Genomic DNA, 19768 nt, shown 5'->3' on the forward strand with positions numbered 1-19768 from the left:
AATTTAAGGGTAAAATCATGATTAATGGAAAAATCAAATTTAAGGTGTACATTTCACAAAATTCTACCATCTTTACAATTTTTTTCATAAATAGCCATTCAAGATATCTTTTAAAATAGGACAAAAAACCTCAGCGGCCATTAAACTATTGGCGAGATCATGTTTTGGCCATCGAACTATTTTTTGTCAATAATTAGCCACTAAACAATTTAATCCGTTAACCCGTGACCATTTCATCGTTAATTGCTCTTAAGTTCTGAAACTAGCATTACACGTGGCAATGTCCGGGAAATTTTGTCCAGCAATTTATTGACCCTAAAAGTCCAATACGGCTAATTTCAGAACAGTAGACGAGTTGATGGACCTTCAGCATCTTCCACCGAGTCGCCAGCCAAACCCCAAGTCGCATCCCTCAGCGTTCCTCACACCGCTGCCAGAGGAACCGCCACCACCCGCCGGAAGGCCACCGTGACGGTCCAAGAAGATGAATCCGAAACTACTTCACACCCTTCCACCAGGACTCGCCGTTCAACCAGAGGACTGCCGGTTGCTGCAGCCGGAGGAGACGTCCCCAAACTTCGCTCCCGCCTAAGCAAATGAAAGATACGCTTGCCTGCTTGCTTCGAAGAAAAGTTGATATCCAATGCTTTCAAGCTGCAAAAGGTGAAGCATCGAAGCAAAGCAAACCAAACTGCCCCAAAATTCCCTAAAAAAGATTCTTGCCACTTATAACTAATCTGATGTACATGAGATATTTGATATATTGTTTGGGAGGGTGTCCTGAAATATTGGAGATTTAATTTTGAGAAGGGAGTTCAAGACTCCAACTTTCTCTATTTCTCTCCCATACGGCACTAGCTGTTGCCTGGAACTAGAAGATATGGGCACTTTGAGTACCAGTCCTCTGCTTCTAAAAGACCCAAGGCCTTCTTCACTCTACAGAGAACACCGAAGCTCTGTTCTTGTGTACACAACAAGAAGAAGAAAATCCAAGAAAAGCCAATCCTTGAACCCTGTAAGTCTTACCACTATCACGTTCTGAATTAAAATTCTTAACTTTATAAACAAAGATCAAAAAGGGGCTCTCTTTGTGTTTTTTTTTTTTATGTATTTTAATTATGGTGAGTTTTGGATCAGGTTGCCAGGTTATTTGGACCTGCTATTTTTGAAGCATCGAAGTTGCAGGTTGTTTTCTTAGGAGTTGATGAGGAGAAGCACCCAGGACAGCTACCTAGAGCCTATACATTTACGCATAGTGATGTAACCTCAAAGCTCACTGGACAAAATTGGCCCCAACATTGCCACGTGTAATGCTAATTTCAGAACTTAAGAGCAATTAACGACGAAATGGTCATGGGGTAACGGATTAAATTGTTTAATGGCCAATTATTGACAAAAAATAGTTCGATGACCAAAATATGATCTTGCCAATAATTTAATGGCTGCTGAGTTTTTTGTCCTTTAAAATAAATTTTAAAACCAATACTCCCACAAAAACCATCAAAAAAACACCCTTTTTAAAATAATACTCCCAAAACCCCTGACTCGTATGCCCATTTTTGTTCCTTATTTTTAGGACCATTTAACAATTTAGTAACTATTTATTAGTAATCACATTCATTGCTTTTTTGACTTAATTTGCATCAACTAGAAACCTTACGTCTAAAACATTTCCTTCAACCACAAATTCATACCCTTTAAGTGGGCTATAAATAATACTAGTCATCAACAGTTCAAGCCCATGATCATCACTGACTAAATAAAAAAGAAAAGAATCTCCTCATTTTCCAGATAATAATTGACATCATTAAGTTGGTCAGGAAAAGAACACATTGCTCTCAGAATAAAAGGATTTTCATATTCTTTCCCCTGCGAAGCTTTTCTTTTTCATAAGCAACATTATAGTCAATCCCAAGTGAACAAAAAAATTTATATTGCATCATTTGGCAATGTACCAATGCTCCGTTCAAAGCCATATCTCAGCCTGTTACAAAATTTAATTTCATCCGCTCCTTAATGACAATACTACACTCATTTTAATCAGCTAAAAGGAAACCAAGACTGATACTTTTCATCGGCATTCTAAAAACTGTTGTAAACAATTTTGGAAAAAAGGCCCTCAGGATTTACAATCACTGCATACTCGCACAAACACATATATATACAAGACCACAATCCTTCCAAACTTCTGCAGCGCATTTTCAGCATCACCTTCTATAATCAGCTGGAAGGAAGAAAATGCTCAATGCTAGTCATATTCCACAGTAGATGGCTGCAACTTTTTTGACTAGTTTTGCTCTTAAAAAGTTTGGTCGAAAGTTTGATAAACATAAGGTTACATTTCAACGGATGACTGGCCTAATGAATTCTTTGAATCCTGCAGTTTAAAGATTTCTACCATCATAAAGAGTCAACAGCAAAAGTAGCAATTTCAAATCAATTGTGATTCACGTTTAGTAAAAGATGTCTCGCCTTCCCAATCGAGAGAGCTCCGGTTCTTCAAGCAGCATATCCTGTAGAGGTCTTACTGTCCTGTCCCTTGAACTAAAACACAGAAAGGAAATGATTCATTCAGACAATCTCGTAGCAGAAATTAAAGCTTTTTTCCGCCAAGGATTACAAAAGCAAATAATACAGAAGAATCAGGCTTTACAACCATTTCACTTTTATGTGCATCATTGTATTGCATCCACAAGTTAAATAAACAGATCAAAGAGTAACAAGTATATAACCAATGACCAAAACCTGACACTTCAGTATTTAACTGAATTGTTCCTCATCAAATATCATGAAAATATGCATCAACTTCTAGTCTAAACAGCAAATGATGTTCCCTTATATCTATTTGTTAAAGCTCATGCTACACCCATGACAACCAGCAATTTCAACATAGCTACACAGTGTTCATTTGGTAAAGGAACTCGTCCAGCAACTTTAAAGGTCAACCCCAAGAAGAGTCTAACCATCATCACAAGCTTTTGTGTCCACATGAAAACTTTTCTCCAGACTCGTAGATATACAAATATTTTCAAGAAAAAGGAAATTAACATGAAATTATCATTGTCTGAGTTACAAAAACACAATGACTCACTTTCTCAATTCAACCTTGTTTATAAAGGTCCAAATTGAAGATGAAACCATGCAACGTAGAGCTCTGCACACCCACCCACCTTCCCCCAGCCAAACACGTCCTTTCTTTTATACTTTGAAGATGAGTTGGACTAATATCCAGGAAAAATTCCATTCTACATAAACTTATGTACTGGTGGACTAAATGATAAACTATCTGTTTACAAGGAACAAAATGATGGCCAATACAGAGCATACCTATACATGAGATCAAGAGACAGCAGCCTGTGATGAATAGCATAGTCACTACCAATGTAAGTTATAACCAGATTACCAGCATCTGGGTGAGGCCAACTCCTTGATGTAGGAAAACGCAGTACAAAAGTCCCTGGCACTTGAAAGCCTCCTGGACCTTGAAGAGAGGACTCTGCTTCTTCCTTTGTAATGAACCCTTCTATCCATTTGGGTGACGCAGAACTCCATAGTGCATTTATCCAGACTTGAGACAATGATAAAGCTACTGGGTACAGCCAAAACCACATTTTCTCAAAATGATCCTGTGACACTAACTCCTGACAACCAGAAATTCTCCTAAGAAGTTCCAAATCCTGGGACACAAAAAGGTCAAAATTTTCAGGAGTAATATTTAGAAATTCTCCAATGTGTGTGTGTGTGTGTGAGAGAGAGAGAGAGAGAGAGAGAGAGAGAGAGAAACCTGGTGTGTTAAAGATCTGGTACCACAGGGCACTATCTTCATAAAATGCTCTTTAACCCCAGAAAGCAAATTCTCCCAAAGAACATGGTCGTTTTTCTGAGATATTAAATTCCATGCTTCAATTCCTTCCTCTATCAATCTTTTTGCAATCATTATCTGATGTCTGGGAAAAACATAAAGTGTTCAATGTAAACTAGAGGCAAAAAAAATTAATATCTATGATGCTTAGTCCTAGACAAAGTTGCTGAAACCCAAAACTAAAAGCAGAACAATCAATTCAAAAAGTTCCCAACAGATTCCTAGTGACTCAAATTAAATTTGACCTTGTTAGTAGAAGAAGTACAGTAGCTACTTTCATGGCATGACAACTCACATTTCTGGTTCGTTTGTGGCACCCCAGAAGTTAAAGTAGGAGCAATCAATGTAATCAGAAGTTAAGTAAATCAATCAAGAAAAACATTTCATAACCCACAAACTCCAACTTCTTCTATAACCACAAGCAAATAGACATAAGCAAATCCATTTTCCTCATATAACTTGATAAGGCAATCTCTTCATGATAGTGGTTCTAGTGCATATGGTTTGTGATTGTGGTTTCTTTCAAATGACGATTTGGCACTTTTCATTCATTTAGTGAGTTGTGTGCTTCCCCATCAAGGTTAGAAAAGGATTTCAAGTACAGTCAATCCGCGTACACTGGAGAGTGAAGGAGGAAAACACTAGATCATGGTTAAATATAACACCCAGAAAAAAAGGAGAAAAAGTGGAGCCTCGAAATCCTAAGTTCTGGCATTGCCATTTTCCTAGCATTAACATATAGACACATTCTAGTGTGCATGAGTATTGATGCTATAGATTAGCATTAGTCAAAGTAACAAGATCTATTACCTGTGGTGGGAACAACCTGAAAATAGAGAAACCTGATCTGCAAACTTCACTAGCTCTTCTTCTCTTGCAGATAAAGCAATTTCCTTCAGCAGAACAGCCCTTTCAGATAGGCCTCCGAGACAGTATTTGAAAACCACCATGTCCGAAAGTTGATTTGTACTACTTGGTATGCTCATCAAATCTGATTTTGTTGTTTCACTAGTCTCTGAATCAGATGAGAAGTTGTCCGATCCATCATGGTTCTCTGGTTTCCTCACCAAATTAGAGCCATATGTATGATTGCCCTAGTTCATACCAAATATCAAAACTAGAATGTCATAACACAATGACCATAACCATAAAAGTAATATCCATCTGAAATTAAAACTACCATCTGCAATGTGTCAACAATAGGAAGGCAAAGCTCAAATAGGATGCAGGCTTTCAAAACTATACTAATCTGAAAGTTGTCTTACACTTATTGTTCCAAATTTGCAGTCTATCACATCAACCTTAACAAAAACAAATAAATACTAGCCGGCAAATTAAATTAAGAAGCCCCAATAACTTATTTGCTAGTAGACTCCTAAGAAGTTATTTTGCCTTTATATCAAGATAAAAGAAGTTGCTACTGAAACTCAAAATACACTGATTAGCTCACAAAATTACATAAAGACTCAAATTCCAGCAGTGTCTTATTACTTTCACCTCTCTTATTTCAAAACTTGTTATATCCACGCATCATCTACATTTTCAGCTTACCTATATTCACACATTGCCTACCTGCAACTAAAGGTCTTAGTTCCATTATGGTTAACTGGTGCTTACTAAACAAAAATAAACCAGGAAATTTTAAGGCTTCGAAGCTACCTCAGTGGTGGTAAAGGCATAAGATTTACATTCTTTGTCAGCTCTCTTGGATGTGAAAGAATCAGCAAAGATTTCAAATGGTTTCTCCTGTCCCAATTTCACCCGCTTTGACGATGGACTTGGTTTTGCTTCACGTACAACACTGTTCAAAAGCTCTGAGGATCTATCATCCAGCCCAGGAGATTGAGATCCATTGAGAAGATGTACTCCAGAAGGTAACTTCTTTAGGGTAATAGAAGATGCTCGGGCATTTCGACTCCGTGAAATACACCGAATTGGAGGAGAGAATGCCTCAAGGAAAGGATATCGAATTTTCGGAATTTCAAACCTGATGCGGAAAAGCCTATTATCACACTTGGATGATAGCTGAGAAGGAAACATGTCACCAAGTCATTGATTATTTCAAGAAAATTGTACAGAACCTAGAAACCATTGATTCAGAAATGTTAAAATATGTCTGCAATTATGTAGAGTGAATATTTTGGAGCAGGAAAAGCTTGAAAGAGACTTTGTACTTGATTAGAGTCCCAGAAGGGAAAAAAGGTGCATCCAGTGTTTGACACCGTTAAAAATATCTGCAAAAAGATATCTAACCTCAGAAACAATATATCACACAAACCTGAGACATCTTAAGTTTAAAAGAAGCACGCCCACTGATTAGTTTGCTAGGTCTATCAGAAGAAGCATATTCAATTCCATCATAGCTCGTAAGAAGGGGAGCTTCTCCATCATTGGTCTCTGGAACAGGTTCATTGTTGTCGGCATACAAAAGTGAAGCAACAACCTTGAAGACAACAAAAGCAAGAGCATCAGAAAGAACACACAGCTTTAAACATATCAAGAACAAAAGGCCATAGAGATGAAAACCTCCATTTCTTTGATCAAAGGCTGGTCAAAGGCATCTAACAAAGTTACATCCAAGGAGAAATTCCTTCGACAGGATGCCTGCATTTGCACATGATACAAAAGTAGAATAGCAAACTCATCAGGACACAAGTAGAATACTGTTGAAAGATTTCACACTAGCTCGCTCTCATAGTAATAAAATGTTCATAAAACAAGAGGTGGATCTAAGTAAAGTAGAAAATGTAAACAGATATGAAAAATCAATGAGCTACCAGTATTATCAAGACAATTGTGGCATTTAGGTCTTCAGACAATTAAGACAAGAAACAAAAGAAATGGAAATGCTGTGTCTAGGTCATGCTATTGCCAGTACGGGAAGGCACAGATGAAATCGTGCAAGATAACAATGAACTAAACCATATCCACAACAAGTATAAGGGAACAGTAAGGACAAAGTAGAAAAAGTAGATTCATCCAACCTTGCCACCAACAATGCTCCAGATGCCATCACTGTCTTCTTCAATGTCAGAAGCACTTGAACTATCAATTGATAATTGTAGAGGAGGATCCTGCCATTTGGAAAAAGGTTCCCAAAAAAAAAAACACATAAATGGTTGGAATGAAAATGTCTATACAAGCACAATAATCTGGAGATCATGGACAAAACTTTGATTTCATTGAATAAGTTATTTGGACCTCAATGCAGTGAGTTTTTAAAGGTAGTCCTGAAGGTGATAATTTTGCAAAATGAACATAACCCTGAAATCCTTGGTACTCTCCAATGATGCAAGGCAAAGCTCTTCTTTTCATGCCGTCTGCATGCAATTCATCGTTTAGAACAGGCGACAAATGTTTCTCTCCTACAATCTCCCCATTAACACGAAGTCGTAAACTATTTTGTGAGGCCTGAATATCATATAAGAGGTAACAAAGAATTAGATCAACAGTTGAATACAATGTAAACGCAACGAATACTGACATATTACATACCTCACATCCAACATGAACCCATTTCTTCAAAGGAATATCAAATTGGGTAACAACGGAAGGGACTTCTGTCAAAGGATTCAAACCAACAAGCATGGAAGCCTCTTTATGTAGAAAAATGACAGGAAGTAGCATCATTTTCTTCTTCTCATTCAACAGAAGAAAAGGTACACTAGAATTTATATCTATGTGCTCCTGCATTTAACGGAAAACAATGTGAATTGAAGAGTTAGAGACACAAACATTGGTCATACAGCTAAGATGAAATGATACCAAAAAACCTTCAAATTCTATGTTTCCTGATTATGTACATGGAAGAATCGTGTAAACTACAAAGAGATGAAAGTACTAGCCCATGGATTTTCATCATTGCCGAATCAAAATCCACAATGTGACTAAAATGTGATCTGAAACACTATAACATGTTAAATAAATAAACTTGCTGCAGCACATGGATATAACCTAAGACATGAACTAGAAGGAGCACATACAATCCCTCCAAACTGATGCCCTCACCCAACTACCAACCAATAATCCACCAATTTAAGCCAATTTAAGCCGATAGAAGTAGGATATTCGGAATATATTCGAAATTAGACAAAGCTCGCAAAAACACCGAATACACACTTCACGAATCACTATTCGAAATAAAGCACAGAGCAAAACACCTCAAAGATTCAAAATTTACCACATAACAGCAATTCAACAACAAAAAGCCATCAATGGAGACCATGTAACATCATCGGTATGCATAACCAGACCAAAAAAGAAAAAAAGGCAAAAACTAATACTTAATACAGCTGTGAATATGTAAAAATGGGAAGTTACAGTACCTGGTGAAGAATTCCGCAGGGCAGGGGAGAACCATAGTTAGCGAGGTAAAGCCAGAAAGAAAAACAGAAAGCCCCATTTTCTTCTGTATCAGAATCTTTCAATTCTACTCTAAGATCTTTCAGCAACCCATAATTCATTTCTTCCAGCACATTAGCACCATCCAGGATTTTCACCATTTCTTGATCAAAAAAACTACAACCCAGAAAGATTATTCTATCTTTTTGGGTAGTTTTCAAGACTAATAATCTGTCTTGCTGCTAGTCGGGTCTGGTAAAAGACAAAAAAGTAAGACCAAGATCAAATTTTTGCTTCTCTTTTTTCAACAAGATTTCTACTTTCTTCTTTTCGGTTGTGCGAGTGATGAGCTGTGACGGCTGTTAATTGACGGTTGGTTGGAGTCTTCGGCAGTTCAGTTCCCAGTCTCCCCAGTTTCCCCCCATTCCAAAAATTGGGGCGTGATCAGGTGTTGTGCAAGGTGGTTGCTACTTGCTGTTTCAGCCTATAGGAATGTCTAGGGAGAAATAAGTCGACAAAGTAATTGATAAGGTTAGATTTGTCATTTAATTAGAGGCTATCAGGTTTAATAAAATTAAAAGATAAATGGGGAAAAATTGAATTACATCTATGAAACACAACACATCATTGGATGTGGAAATTGTTTTATTTCATTAACAATAAGGCTTTTTTAAAGACCGGTGGCCATCACTAATGCATTAAAACTTGGTGGGGTTGGAGGCAATCAAATTGCCTCAAAAACTCAAGACAAGTGCTTAATGCACCTGTTTTGTCCGGTGGTGGTTTAATCCCTTCCGGATTATCCTGAAATCTCTTCAAGTCCTCCCCCTCCTCCTTAGTGTAGGATAATCTATTGTATCGACAAAAAAAAAAAAAAAAAAAATGAGGCTCCCTTTAAAAGGAAAAAAAAAAAATAAGATTCCCAAAACTTGAGCGTTAGTCTAGTTAGTGTAATTTATGCTTAACTTTAAGATTTTTCAGTCTTTTTCAGTACAATATTGATCTTTACATTCAAGAAGCAAATGCAATGATTTCATCAGGGCAATGTAATTATCTGTACTCAGCATGATCTAAATTAAATCAGCAAAAAAAAAAAATTATCCCGGGTCACTTGCGAATAAGGCACGATAGTAGTAGTTTGAGAATTTCAAAAGTAAGAATTATCTGTCCAGATTGAAAGTAAATCCAGAATTATAAGTTAATTTTGTTCCTGAGTTTAAAACTACATTTGTTGATGAAGGAGGAAGAAAAAATGACTAATTAGGCAGTTCAAAGAGTTGAGCATTGACATTCACATTTATTCAAGTCCGATTAATGCATTTTAGATAATAAAAACAGGCGGAAAAGGGCAACATCATCTGATGTTTGAAATCTATTCTTTTCAAGAATAGAGAAAGCATCCATCCCTTCATCCCATGAAGTATCAACTCCATCTCCCCAGATTACAACAATGAAGAAGAACTTGTACCCGGCAGGATAGATGAAGTTCCAGAGATTTAATTGAACTATATTAGATGTACACCCATGACATTGTTTTCTAGGCTGTTACTACTATCTAAGCAGGATTCTAGAAATGGATGCTCCAGAATATGTAGTAATCTGTCATAGTCCAAACTTCAGTGCCTCTAATCTGCTCTCATCTAACGTGGACCTTTACTTGGTTTCAGCTTCAGAGAAGCACTGCATGTCAAACATATGTTTTGGATTGGAGGGATAAGGACACGAACATAACTCAAAGTTACAGTAAGAAAATATGAGCCTAAGTAAACTAGTACCTGTTGATGCAATACCGATTTCCTGTAGGTGGAGGGCCATCATCAAACACATGACCAAGATGAGCATCACAAACTGCACACAGAACTTCCTGTCGGGGCATGAAAATGATGGACAAGTCCAATTTCGACTTTACATTGTTTCCAATCGGCTTATAATAAGATGGCCATCCAGTTCCACTGTCAAATTTGGTAGATGATCTGGAAAGGCGACGCTAGCATATCGGTTTATGCACATACTCGGAGTTCCAAAATCACTGGAAGGAAAAAATTGGTTTGAAGTAGAATACGTACTCAAAAAGAGGAGTCTCACAACAGATGCAGTGGTAAGTTCCAGGGGTTTTGGTATTCCAGTATTCCCTGGTCAAAATACATGCAACAAAGACAAATTATTAGCACTAAGACCTATCACATCTAGAAAAATACCATTAGATAATCAGCTGACCACCAAGAATAGACATGGTCACTCGATGACATGTATTATGCTTTCTCATTGTCACTATTAACATTTGCTGAACTTTTTTGGGTGAAATGGTCTGAGAAGTGCTTTAAACTGGAAGAAGCAGGAACTGAGCTTGTAAATGACAGGTCTGGTGACCCGACTAAGCTATAGAATTTGCTTAGCCAGGAGGAGCAAAATAAGTCTGGCGTGTCTATAGATCAATTTTATCTCCATATACCCGTAGTCTAGAGAAAAGTCAGTCAGTCATTCTGCACATAAAAGGTGCTTGCAAAACTTGCGGCAGCGAAAATCAACAAAAGCTGCTTTCTGACATGAACTTGAATCCAGGGAGCTAGATCAAGTTCTAGATTTTCCTGAAGAAAATGTATATCAAACAATATTTTAGATGATATATAGTTTGAAATTCTGATTAGTCTTAATGACTTGGTGCCATAACCGAGTTTCATAATCACCAGTGCAATAACAATTACCTTGCCCTTAATCCTCTGGTCATACTTCTCACCTAGAGGACTTTTGCTTTAATATCTTTAGATCAAATGAATTCCACCGTACCACTGAGTGTCTTGAAAAGCTCTTAGCTAAGAGACTAGGAATTTAGGGTGTCAAACAACAGGAAAGCACATAGCCTTAGTCACTCAGGTTTTTGATTAATGAAGAAGCTAATTGATTCATGATACAGGACTGGAATAAACCAAGATATAGGTAACAGCTATGTTGCGTCCTCTTCTTCAATACTATTTGCGGATATAACCCAAATCCTCCTTAAACTAAACCGAATCATCTGGATGTGTAGCAGGTATTACGTGCTTAACAATACCATTATTTCCAGTTTACAACTACTTAAAACCTCTTTCAGATTTCCTTTCTAACAACAAACATTATAAAATCATGCAAATATTGAATAGACAATCCAAGGACTACGAGTGCAAGTTATAGCATGCCAGATCGATGAAATCATACCCAGTGAAAGCCCTTTCAGTACCCTTTTGCCTGGTTATATGGAATTGCTCCTCTGTGAGCTGCTTCTTCCATTCTTCTTCACTTAAAGAACTGTAATCTACATTACTAGTTGCTGCATAGCATAGTGGATTCAAAAATTGATTTAAGATGAAAAATCTTTGAAGAACACATAACTGACAGATATAATTTAACTCCTGAGGAGATACCTGCCACCCAGATACAATACAAACACGAAACAAATTACAATTTGCAAGTAAATAAGATGCACCAAAAAGTTCATTAAATGCTGTAGCATAAAAGTGGAAGGAGCTGGACAAGGGATCCCCAACAGCCAAAATATTGATGAACAAGAATTCAAAGTTTTTTTTTTTTTCGGCAGAATGAACTCCTCATAATAAATATGCTCTGACATCAATTTCAAAAAATCTACATAAAAAGTTAAAGATTTCCCGCATTTAAAAACAAGACTAGTAGGTGCAGAGCAGATAGCTTAGCAACAAGGCAGAGCATGTCAGTTGTGCACAAATTAAGTTCAAATTTCAGCTAAAATTGAGTCTTTTGCACACACATTGAAAACATTCACAACCACCGTCAAATTTCTAGCTTAATGATCAAACCACGAATTGGCCTGAGCCCGTTTGTCAATTAATTTAAGCTGCACACATATTGCAGTCCAACTCAATGTTAGCTGCCATATTTGCGTAAAGGGTTCCACAAAATCAAAAGATACAAATTTAAAGACTGAAATTTAAACGCTATACTTGCCCACCTGGAAGTGAGAGAGAGAGAAAAAGAAAATAGATACCTTGAGCGCTGTCTGGTTTAGGGGAAGAAGGTGAGGAGCCCATAGCTCGAATTTTGAAGGAATTCCTGTTTCTTGGTCTCTTTAGAGTCCCAACAGCTGTGCAAAACTGGGTTCTATGATCGATAGTGAAATGGGATTTTGTTGAAAAGTTAATTAACCAGGTCAAGCTGCTTGTTATGCTATGAGAAGCCATTGCTGACAAGGTCATATTTTTTTTCCAGGAAAATACTACTAATGTTAAACAAGAGGAGCTTTAGCGTTACTGGGTGTATGTTTACAGCTGCATTCCCTCAATATGCACCACAAAATATTGCAACTTTACACAAAATTCTTCTTACATCTTCTAGATTATATAACTTTGACGACTAGGATATGACGTTCAGCTTATAATCATGGTCTAATGAGTACCTGAATTTTCATCTTTTACGTGGCATACCACCATCCACTAACAACAAAATTGAGGTTTTCTTTTTTTTTTTTTGGTTCCCCCGTTTGTAGCTCGGGTGTTTGGGCTACGAGACGGAGGCATGAGCCAGCTCCCTGAATCTTGAAACCAACTATTTGCCTACTAGGAATGCTGTTCGAGCTCATTGGAGCAAGATTTGTTCGAGTATAGTCCATCTTAAGCATGGTTCAAAATCACAGTCGCGGTTCGTGCTGCTCCACATCGATCTCAGCATATCGGTCAAGATTTCGACGAAATGCAAATTTTGAAATATTTAATATTCTAAAAATTATAAATAATATTCAAAAATATGCTAAACAAAAATAATAAATAAAAATAACAAAAGAAAATCCGTAAAATGTAAATTTACGATTTAACTCAAGATGACTCGAAATAACTCATACCGATTTGGCCTAGACTATTCGTATCGAAAACTTTTTGCTTGAGTTCTCGATAACTCGATCAATTTCTCGACGATTGATGCATTTCAGAGACATCTCGTTCTAGTATCGAAACGGAGATATCCATTCCGGTGACGACTCGACCAAGTCATCTCGATCTCGATTGAGACTTTGAACCATGATCTTAAAACCATATATCTTTAAAGATGCCTTTTGGCCTCTACATTGATTTCGAGTTAATTCTAAATTCAAAGAATTTACTTTTCAAAATTTTTATTTTACATTTATCATTCATCTATATCCATTGCTATAAAATCATTAATTAATATAGTATAGAAAATCAAGTTTAAGAGAAGTAATTTAAGCTTTTTCCTTGTCCAAAACAGATTAAACTACATCTATTTGAGTATTGACTTGTTACAGCTTGGATTAACCGCGTTTGGCTTGTTGATAGAGGATTAAAATCAACAAGAAGTAGAAGCGTTGTCATTCACGCACCAGAGATAGCGTCAACTCATAGGCTATCTATCTTGATTAAAAAAATAATTATTTTCCAGTCTACGTCGCCTCGAACAAAAGTACAAGACTGAAGACAATGATGAGTCATCACAGTCGAGAGAAGCATAGCTTTCAGCAAGAGAGATTAGGGGAAGACGGGAAGATTAGAGGAGGCATGGCAGCAACGCTTTCGCCATCAAATCATTTGAACCCAACAGCTCACAGCAATCCCATAAAAGAAAGTTACGGAAATCTTAACCCAAAATTCCAGATTGAGTTCAGAGCTAGTAGTCACCTCCCACCGTCTAGAAAAGTGAGGCCAATTACTTGTTTTGCATTAAACCCTTCAAAAGCCCCGAACCAACCAATCGAAAAGGACACCAAGCCACCCTTAGTCGTGGTTGGATCAGCCAATGCAGATATATATGTGGAGATTGATAGGATGCCACGAGAGGGGGAGACAATTTCAGCCAAGACTGGCCAAACTCTAGCCGGCGGTAAAGGGGCTAATCAGGCGGTTTGTGGTGGGAAATTGGCATATCCAACTTATTTTGTTGGCCAAGTGGGTGAAGATGCTCATGGGAAATTGATTAGCCAGGCACTTGAGGGTGGTGGAGTGCATATTGACTATTTGAGTATAGTTTCAGATGCTCCTACTGGTCATGCTGTGGTAATGCTGCAATCTGATGGGCAGAATTCAATTATCATTGTTGGTGGTGCAAATATGTCTTGCTGGCCTAATATTCTCTCTGATAAGAGCTTGGAGGTAGTGAAGAATGCTGGGATTCTTTTGCTTCAGAGAGAAATTCCTGATTCTGTTAACATTCAAGTTGCAAAGGTCAGGTCCTTGACTTTTGCTTTATTTATTTATTCAATTATTTTTTAGAAAGTCTAGAACTTTATGTGCTGATCCTGTTGCGAAGTATGCGTACTCAGAAAGAAGTATTCTTGATGCTTTTGGAATGATCAGAGATGAATTATTAATTGAAACTCTTGCGCTGACAATGCTTTGGTTTGTGGCTTTAACCTTGTCCTTGTTTACGCTTCCTCCAGTTAGAAGGTGTCCAGAAGTTAGTAATTAAGATTGGCGTTAGATAGTTTCAAAGTACTTATTTCGTTTTGACAGGTTTACTGCAGTTAAAGTTGAACTTTTGGTGTAAAATGCATTGGTGTCTGATTTAGATAAGTATGAGTTGATTGTATGCATTGTTCTGGAACCATATTGTTTTCATGTAGAAGAAAGGGAATCTTTTGTCTTGCAAACTCCTGTGCTTTTGAGGATCATGAGGGTAATCGGAAGATCGTTGCTTCTTGGATTCATAAACTCTTTTGCCATTACAAAATTCTTTTGAAACTTGTAAGAAGCAGCTAAGGATACATTGGAGTTAGACTTTATATGGTCTTAGGCTAATGTTTAGGGATTTCTTTACCTATCCTAGTAGGTGTCCTACAGAAAGTAACTTGTCGCTTTTAAGTATAATTTCTGAAAGGAAAATTTTATGAAAGATGAAAAGAGCGTGTCTTTCAAACAGCTCATAGAGATCTTTTAACTTGCCTATATTAGTTTTTGAACTCATGGTGCACTTTCTGTATGCTAGCTGATGTATGCTGTTTACAAGGTTGCTATACATGTATTCATGTATATTTTTCAACTCTTAAACTCCAACCCAAAAAGGCTTATCCTAGTCTGAATTAATGCCAATTCAATCCAGACAATGAAGCCATATTATAACAAGCGTTGTCATGTCTTCAGGCCGCCCAAAGTGCAGGTGTTCCAGTCATTTTAGATGCTGGAGGAGTTGAGTCACCAATCCCTCCTGAGCTAGTGGCTGTAGTTGATATTCTGAGCCCAAATGAAACTGAACTTGCCCGCTTGACAAATATGCCAACAGAAGATTTTGAACAAATCAAGCAAGCCGTGGGAAAATGCCATAATGTGGTTAGTTGTTTGATGCTTAATGGACATTGGTCCATTAAAGCTGAAGTTTTTTTATTTGGATTGTAGATGTTATTATGCTACTTTGAGGCATTGAACTATGTTAGGTGGCAGTCTGACCGGATAAAGTTATTCTAATTTGGATTGTAAAAAATGGTAAAAAGAGAGAAATATCAACAACTTTCGCACTACTCTCTACTTCTGGTGCTTCACTGTAAAATGGCGAGCGTCAACTTGTAATTAGTGTCACTATGATTATGTATTCAGTAAACCTGAATATGATGTTAATGTAGATGATAGGTCCACAAATTTGTTTTCAGGGTGTGAAGCAAGTCCTTGTGAAACTTGGGGCTAAAGGCTCAGCTCTTTTCACTGAAGGAGAAGAACCAATTAGGCAGCCTATTATATCAGCTCCAAAAGTTATTGATACTACAGGGGCTGGTGATACCTTTACAGCTGCATTTGCCGTGGCTCTTGCAGAGGGAAAATCCCAGAAAGAGTGCTTAAAATTTGCTGGTAGTTTTCTAATTCCCTTATAATGTGAGAATCAGTTGAGTACTAGTAGTCTGACAAAAACCCTAATGACTTGCAGCTGCAGCAGCTTCACTTTGTGTTCAAGTGAAGGGAGCCATTCCAAGTATGCCTGAAAGAAAATCTGTTTTGCAGCTGCTTCACTCAAATTGAGGATGTTTCTTATCTTGATTGTTTATAACAAGTAGGTATATGTTTTGCCTATTTCGTATTGTCATCTTTCTTCATATCTTTGGTGGTTATGATTCCTGAATTAATTTTGGACAAACACCAAAATCCATTATTAGGAATGATGCCCCTTCCCCAATCAAGTTACCAAGACAAAAATGTAACTCCAAAATTGTAGTGTAGTACTGAACTGTTACATAGCTGGTTTAAAGAGAGTGGAAGGGATGATAAGAGGAGAAGAGGTAGGGAACAAATGGGCAAACATTAAGAGAGGAGCATAGTTTAGTTGATAAGCATCCGAAACTCAAAGTTCATATTTCCAAGGCAAACGGGCTTCTGTGCTTTTATACTGATTCTTATGGGTCTACTACTTGTTTATCACACGAAGAAAAAAGTTTTAGCATTTCTGGGATCTAGGCAGTGCTTATATTGTACTGTAGGCCTGAATACTTAACTACTTTCTGTTTTTCAGTGACGTATTCAACACGACTCATTTTGGCATATTAGGCTTAGGGGTAATAGGGGCATTGTTAAAAGATTACTTCAGAGCAATACCATATTTCATATGATCTTCCAAAGCAGTTTAAATGATGGAAACAGAAGTAAAAGTGTTATATTAAAAGCATGTCCGTGGTTTTCCAGTTTCGTGCTTGTTTGGACAACATTCTATATTGTATCTTTGAGAGCATGCAAATGGGAAATTAGATGGCTTACTGAATAAGAATCCATTCTTAACGGTGATAGCCAATACACTGGAAATGTAATCAAAGAAGAACCACCACATTGAAGTTTCAGGAACTCACAATCCCTTTCCAGCATGCTTTTGTTATAAGTGGACATAATAAACTTTTCATGTTTTTTATTTTTGTAACTTAGTTTCTTCCCCTCATTTTCTTGCTTGGAAAGTTCTTTTGTGCATTTATGTTTGATGTTATGGAAACTTGAAGCTTCCACCTGCTATATGAGGTATTTCCTTGCATGTCCAGGTGAATAATATATAGTTGAAGTTTACTCTTCACGTCTCATTTTCGGAAGCTGTTTATGGCGAATTAAGGTTCACATTTATGATTATGACAATGTAAAAGGCCTACGCCTTCTTTCTTTCGACAGTTATTCACTTCTTCTGATAACTTTGATACCTGCTTTTCTAATTCGTGGTTCTCCCCTGAATACATTTTGCAGGAGGATTTTGCATGATTAGAAAATTTCATCAACTACATCTGGGATTCTATCTCATCAGTTCATCCCTCCTCGTGGACGACAAGGAGTTTATGGAATCCTCAACTCTATCTGTACATCTATCTCTGACTAATCTGGGTTCAAGAACTGGCTCTGAACTTGCCTGGTCTGCTTTCACTGCTTATTTAAATGGAAACAGAAATCTAACAAATTCATCTTACATTCTCGAAATATTTAATGTTTTTCGTGAGGATATTTTGACAAATGTCTTGACTCTTGATACTTTTTTAAACTTAGCTAGTTAATAATTGCCATTTCTCAAATCTGAATGAAATGGAGGAAAGCTACAAAACGTGTTAACTCCTTTTTAACTTTGTCTCAAAAGATCATATTAGTACTGAAGTTTGTGCTGGAAAGAATAAAAGCATGTTGCTTTGCTCTGTAGACTTGGCAAGAGCTCTTGGTACTGAAATTTTCTGAAAAGTTGTTAACAAAGGCGAAGGACTATATACTTTTTTCAGATTTTCTTTTTGGATAATCTCAGAAGTAGTCGTAATTCAGAAGCTCATTGCATGTTCAATGGATTTTATTGAAAGTTTCATGCAGACTTTGTTCATAACTTTACGGAAAGTTCGTTCGACTTTGTCTCGGACAAGTGCTTTGTGAATACGTCAAAATATGTACAGTAAAATTTTCTGCATGAGTTTCTTATGGTGCAATTATTTGGTCAGCAGCATTCACCTTTTCTTGGAAAATTTTCAACAATGTCTCCTGCGTCGTTTACTTTTGGTTGCATTGCTGCTTTCTGTAAATTCTCAGATATTTTTTTCTCTGTTTCCTGAGGAAGAATAGCAAAATTCCCAAGTTCACACTCCACATCCATTTCATGCTACTAGAAAAGATGGTGCTCAAACAAACCGACCACAGAAAAATGAAGGAAATTTTACGGGCTAAAACCAGTAGTTGTCATAGTGGTTGGAATCATTTTGTCGGTTTATATGTCAAAATACTGGGAAAGTCTGAGGTCTATAAAATGTTGATAGCTCACCAAGACACCTAACGAGGCTAACATCGATTAGGCCAAAATTAACGAAGGCATATTTCATCCATTGCCGAGCCAAATTGTTTCTGGAGAATAAAAATATGTTTGAACTAAGCGAGTTGAATTAGACCAATTGGGACCAATCTTGTTACCCTGAGCACTAATCCTTCTTTTGGAACCCAGACCTGATTAAATTAAAGGGTGCTCTTATACCTCGTTTGGATTTTTTTCATCACAGATAGAGTTCAAACTCCCGACCTACAGTCCAAAAGGAACTAACCCTCTTTGGTGGCCACTGAGCCAAAACTCAATGGTTACACTGGGCACTTATTCACTAACCCTATTTTGTGTTGTTAACGTTAAATTGATTCAAAACTCTAAGTTGTCGTACCATATAGAGACCAAGAAAAATGTTAAAAAATGAAGAAGTCAAGTATGCATGTTGATTCAGTATTAATATTGAGTTTAATAAATAAATAAATAAAAGAAGGATTAACATTGAGCAGAACCATAAAATTGGTGATGTTGGACATGATATGAATTCCATTGCCAAGCTGCTTCCCTTACCTTTTTTAAGATTAAGGTGGTGTCTGGAAGTATTTTATCCTCACTTCCAATAAACGTAATCTGCAAAACTGGTTCCAAATTAAAAAGGTAAAATACAATTCTTGAGAAACTTTTGATTGAAACAGAAGGCAGGATACAGATCCACATGCTTCTTTCGATCGCCCTTTCGCACTTTAGTGGCCCTTTCTTGCCCCTGGTGTTAATTGTAAGGTCTATTTCTTTAGTCCATTTCAACAGTCTCCAGGGTAGGTGGGCTTCCATAGCCTCCTCTAGTTTCTTTTTCTCTTTCTTTTTTCCCTTGAATAAATAAAAAATTTAGAAGGAGATGGAAGTTAGCCCGTACCAAAGTTGGATGGAAATATATTTGAAATAATATTTAGAATAATCACTGTAACACTTTTTCTAATAATATAACGTACGTAAATTTAAAAATACCGTTGAAAAAAAACTATTCGAACTCGAACTTCTCTCATGCAAGTGGATGAAATTTATTGGTCATCCATAGCTCTATTGAAAGTGCTAAGGTACAAGCTAGAGAATATGCTTTGAGTGGGCTGCAATAGTAACTCAATATTGCCTCAAACAAAGGTCAAAAGAAAAAAAAAATCAACGGAAGCGTAAGCATGCACTAATTTTAAATTATTTGCCTATGAAACAGTGATAAACACTATGCCAATCAAAGTGAGGAAAAAGCATCTAGTCTAATGGGACAATCCAAAAGAATATACCAATTTGAAAAATATTATTGATAACCACTCATGCGATCCCAAAACATTTAACTAAGCTCTGGGGTGATGC

General features: G+C 37.0%; 3 protein-coding genes across 6 annotated transcripts; 1 reads left to right on the forward strand and 2 right to left on the reverse strand.

Annotated features, from left to right (window-relative positions):
• Positions 1-1916: 1916 nt before the first annotated feature.
• LOC113769824 (SH2 domain-containing protein A-like) lies at positions 1917-8640 on the reverse strand. The gene is made up of 12 exons (XM_027314126.1): positions 8188-8640; positions 7358-7549; positions 7064-7273; positions 6847-6936; positions 6389-6466; positions 6141-6305; positions 5522-5887; positions 4673-4956; positions 3785-3947; positions 3328-3677; positions 2473-2544; positions 1917-2377 (listed from the first exon to the last, which is right to left on the reverse strand). Exons 1-12 carry the CDS (start codon positions 8362-8364, stop codon positions 2359-2361), a joined length of 2166 nt encoding a protein of 721 aa, XP_027169927.1. The 5' UTR covers positions 8365-8640; the 3' UTR covers positions 1917-2358.
• Positions 8641-9499: 859 nt separating this feature from the next.
• LOC113770393 (peptide methionine sulfoxide reductase B1, chloroplastic-like) lies at positions 9500-12534 on the reverse strand. Its single transcript, XM_027314832.1, has 5 exons — positions 12204-12534; positions 11399-11510; positions 10270-10335; positions 9979-10176; positions 9500-9883 (listed from the first exon to the last, which is right to left on the reverse strand). The coding sequence occupies exons 1-5, from the start codon at positions 12409-12411 to the stop codon at positions 9844-9846; spliced, it is 624 nt and encodes a 207-aa protein (XP_027170633.1). The 5' UTR covers positions 12412-12534; the 3' UTR covers positions 9500-9843.
• Positions 12535-13648: 1114 nt separating this feature from the next.
• LOC113772609 (ribokinase-like) lies at positions 13649-17907 on the forward strand. Of its 4 annotated transcripts, none has more exons than XR_003468580.1 (6): positions 13649-14385; positions 15301-15486; positions 15804-15999; positions 16076-16202; positions 17169-17260; positions 17365-17907. XR_003468580.1 is itself a non-coding variant. In XM_027317249.1 (5 exons), exons 1-4 carry the CDS (start codon positions 13723-13725, stop codon positions 16165-16167), a joined length of 1137 nt encoding a protein of 378 aa, XP_027173050.1. In that variant the 5' UTR covers positions 13649-13722; the 3' UTR covers positions 16168-16198; positions 17365-17903. The 4 variants fall into 4 exon arrangements, 1 of the variants encoding a protein (XP_027173050.1); XR_003468578.1 differs by having other exon boundaries at positions 16076-16198; positions 17365-17906; XR_003468579.1 differs by having other exon boundaries at positions 16076-16198; positions 17169-17236; positions 17365-17905.
• Positions 17908-19768: the final 1861 nt, after the last annotated feature.

This window comes from Coffea eugenioides, chromosome 5, assembly GCF_003713205.1.
Source record: "Coffea eugenioides isolate CCC68of chromosome 5, Ceug_1.0, whole genome shotgun sequence".
NCBI lineage: Eukaryota > Viridiplantae > Streptophyta > Magnoliopsida > Gentianales > Rubiaceae > Coffea > Coffea eugenioides.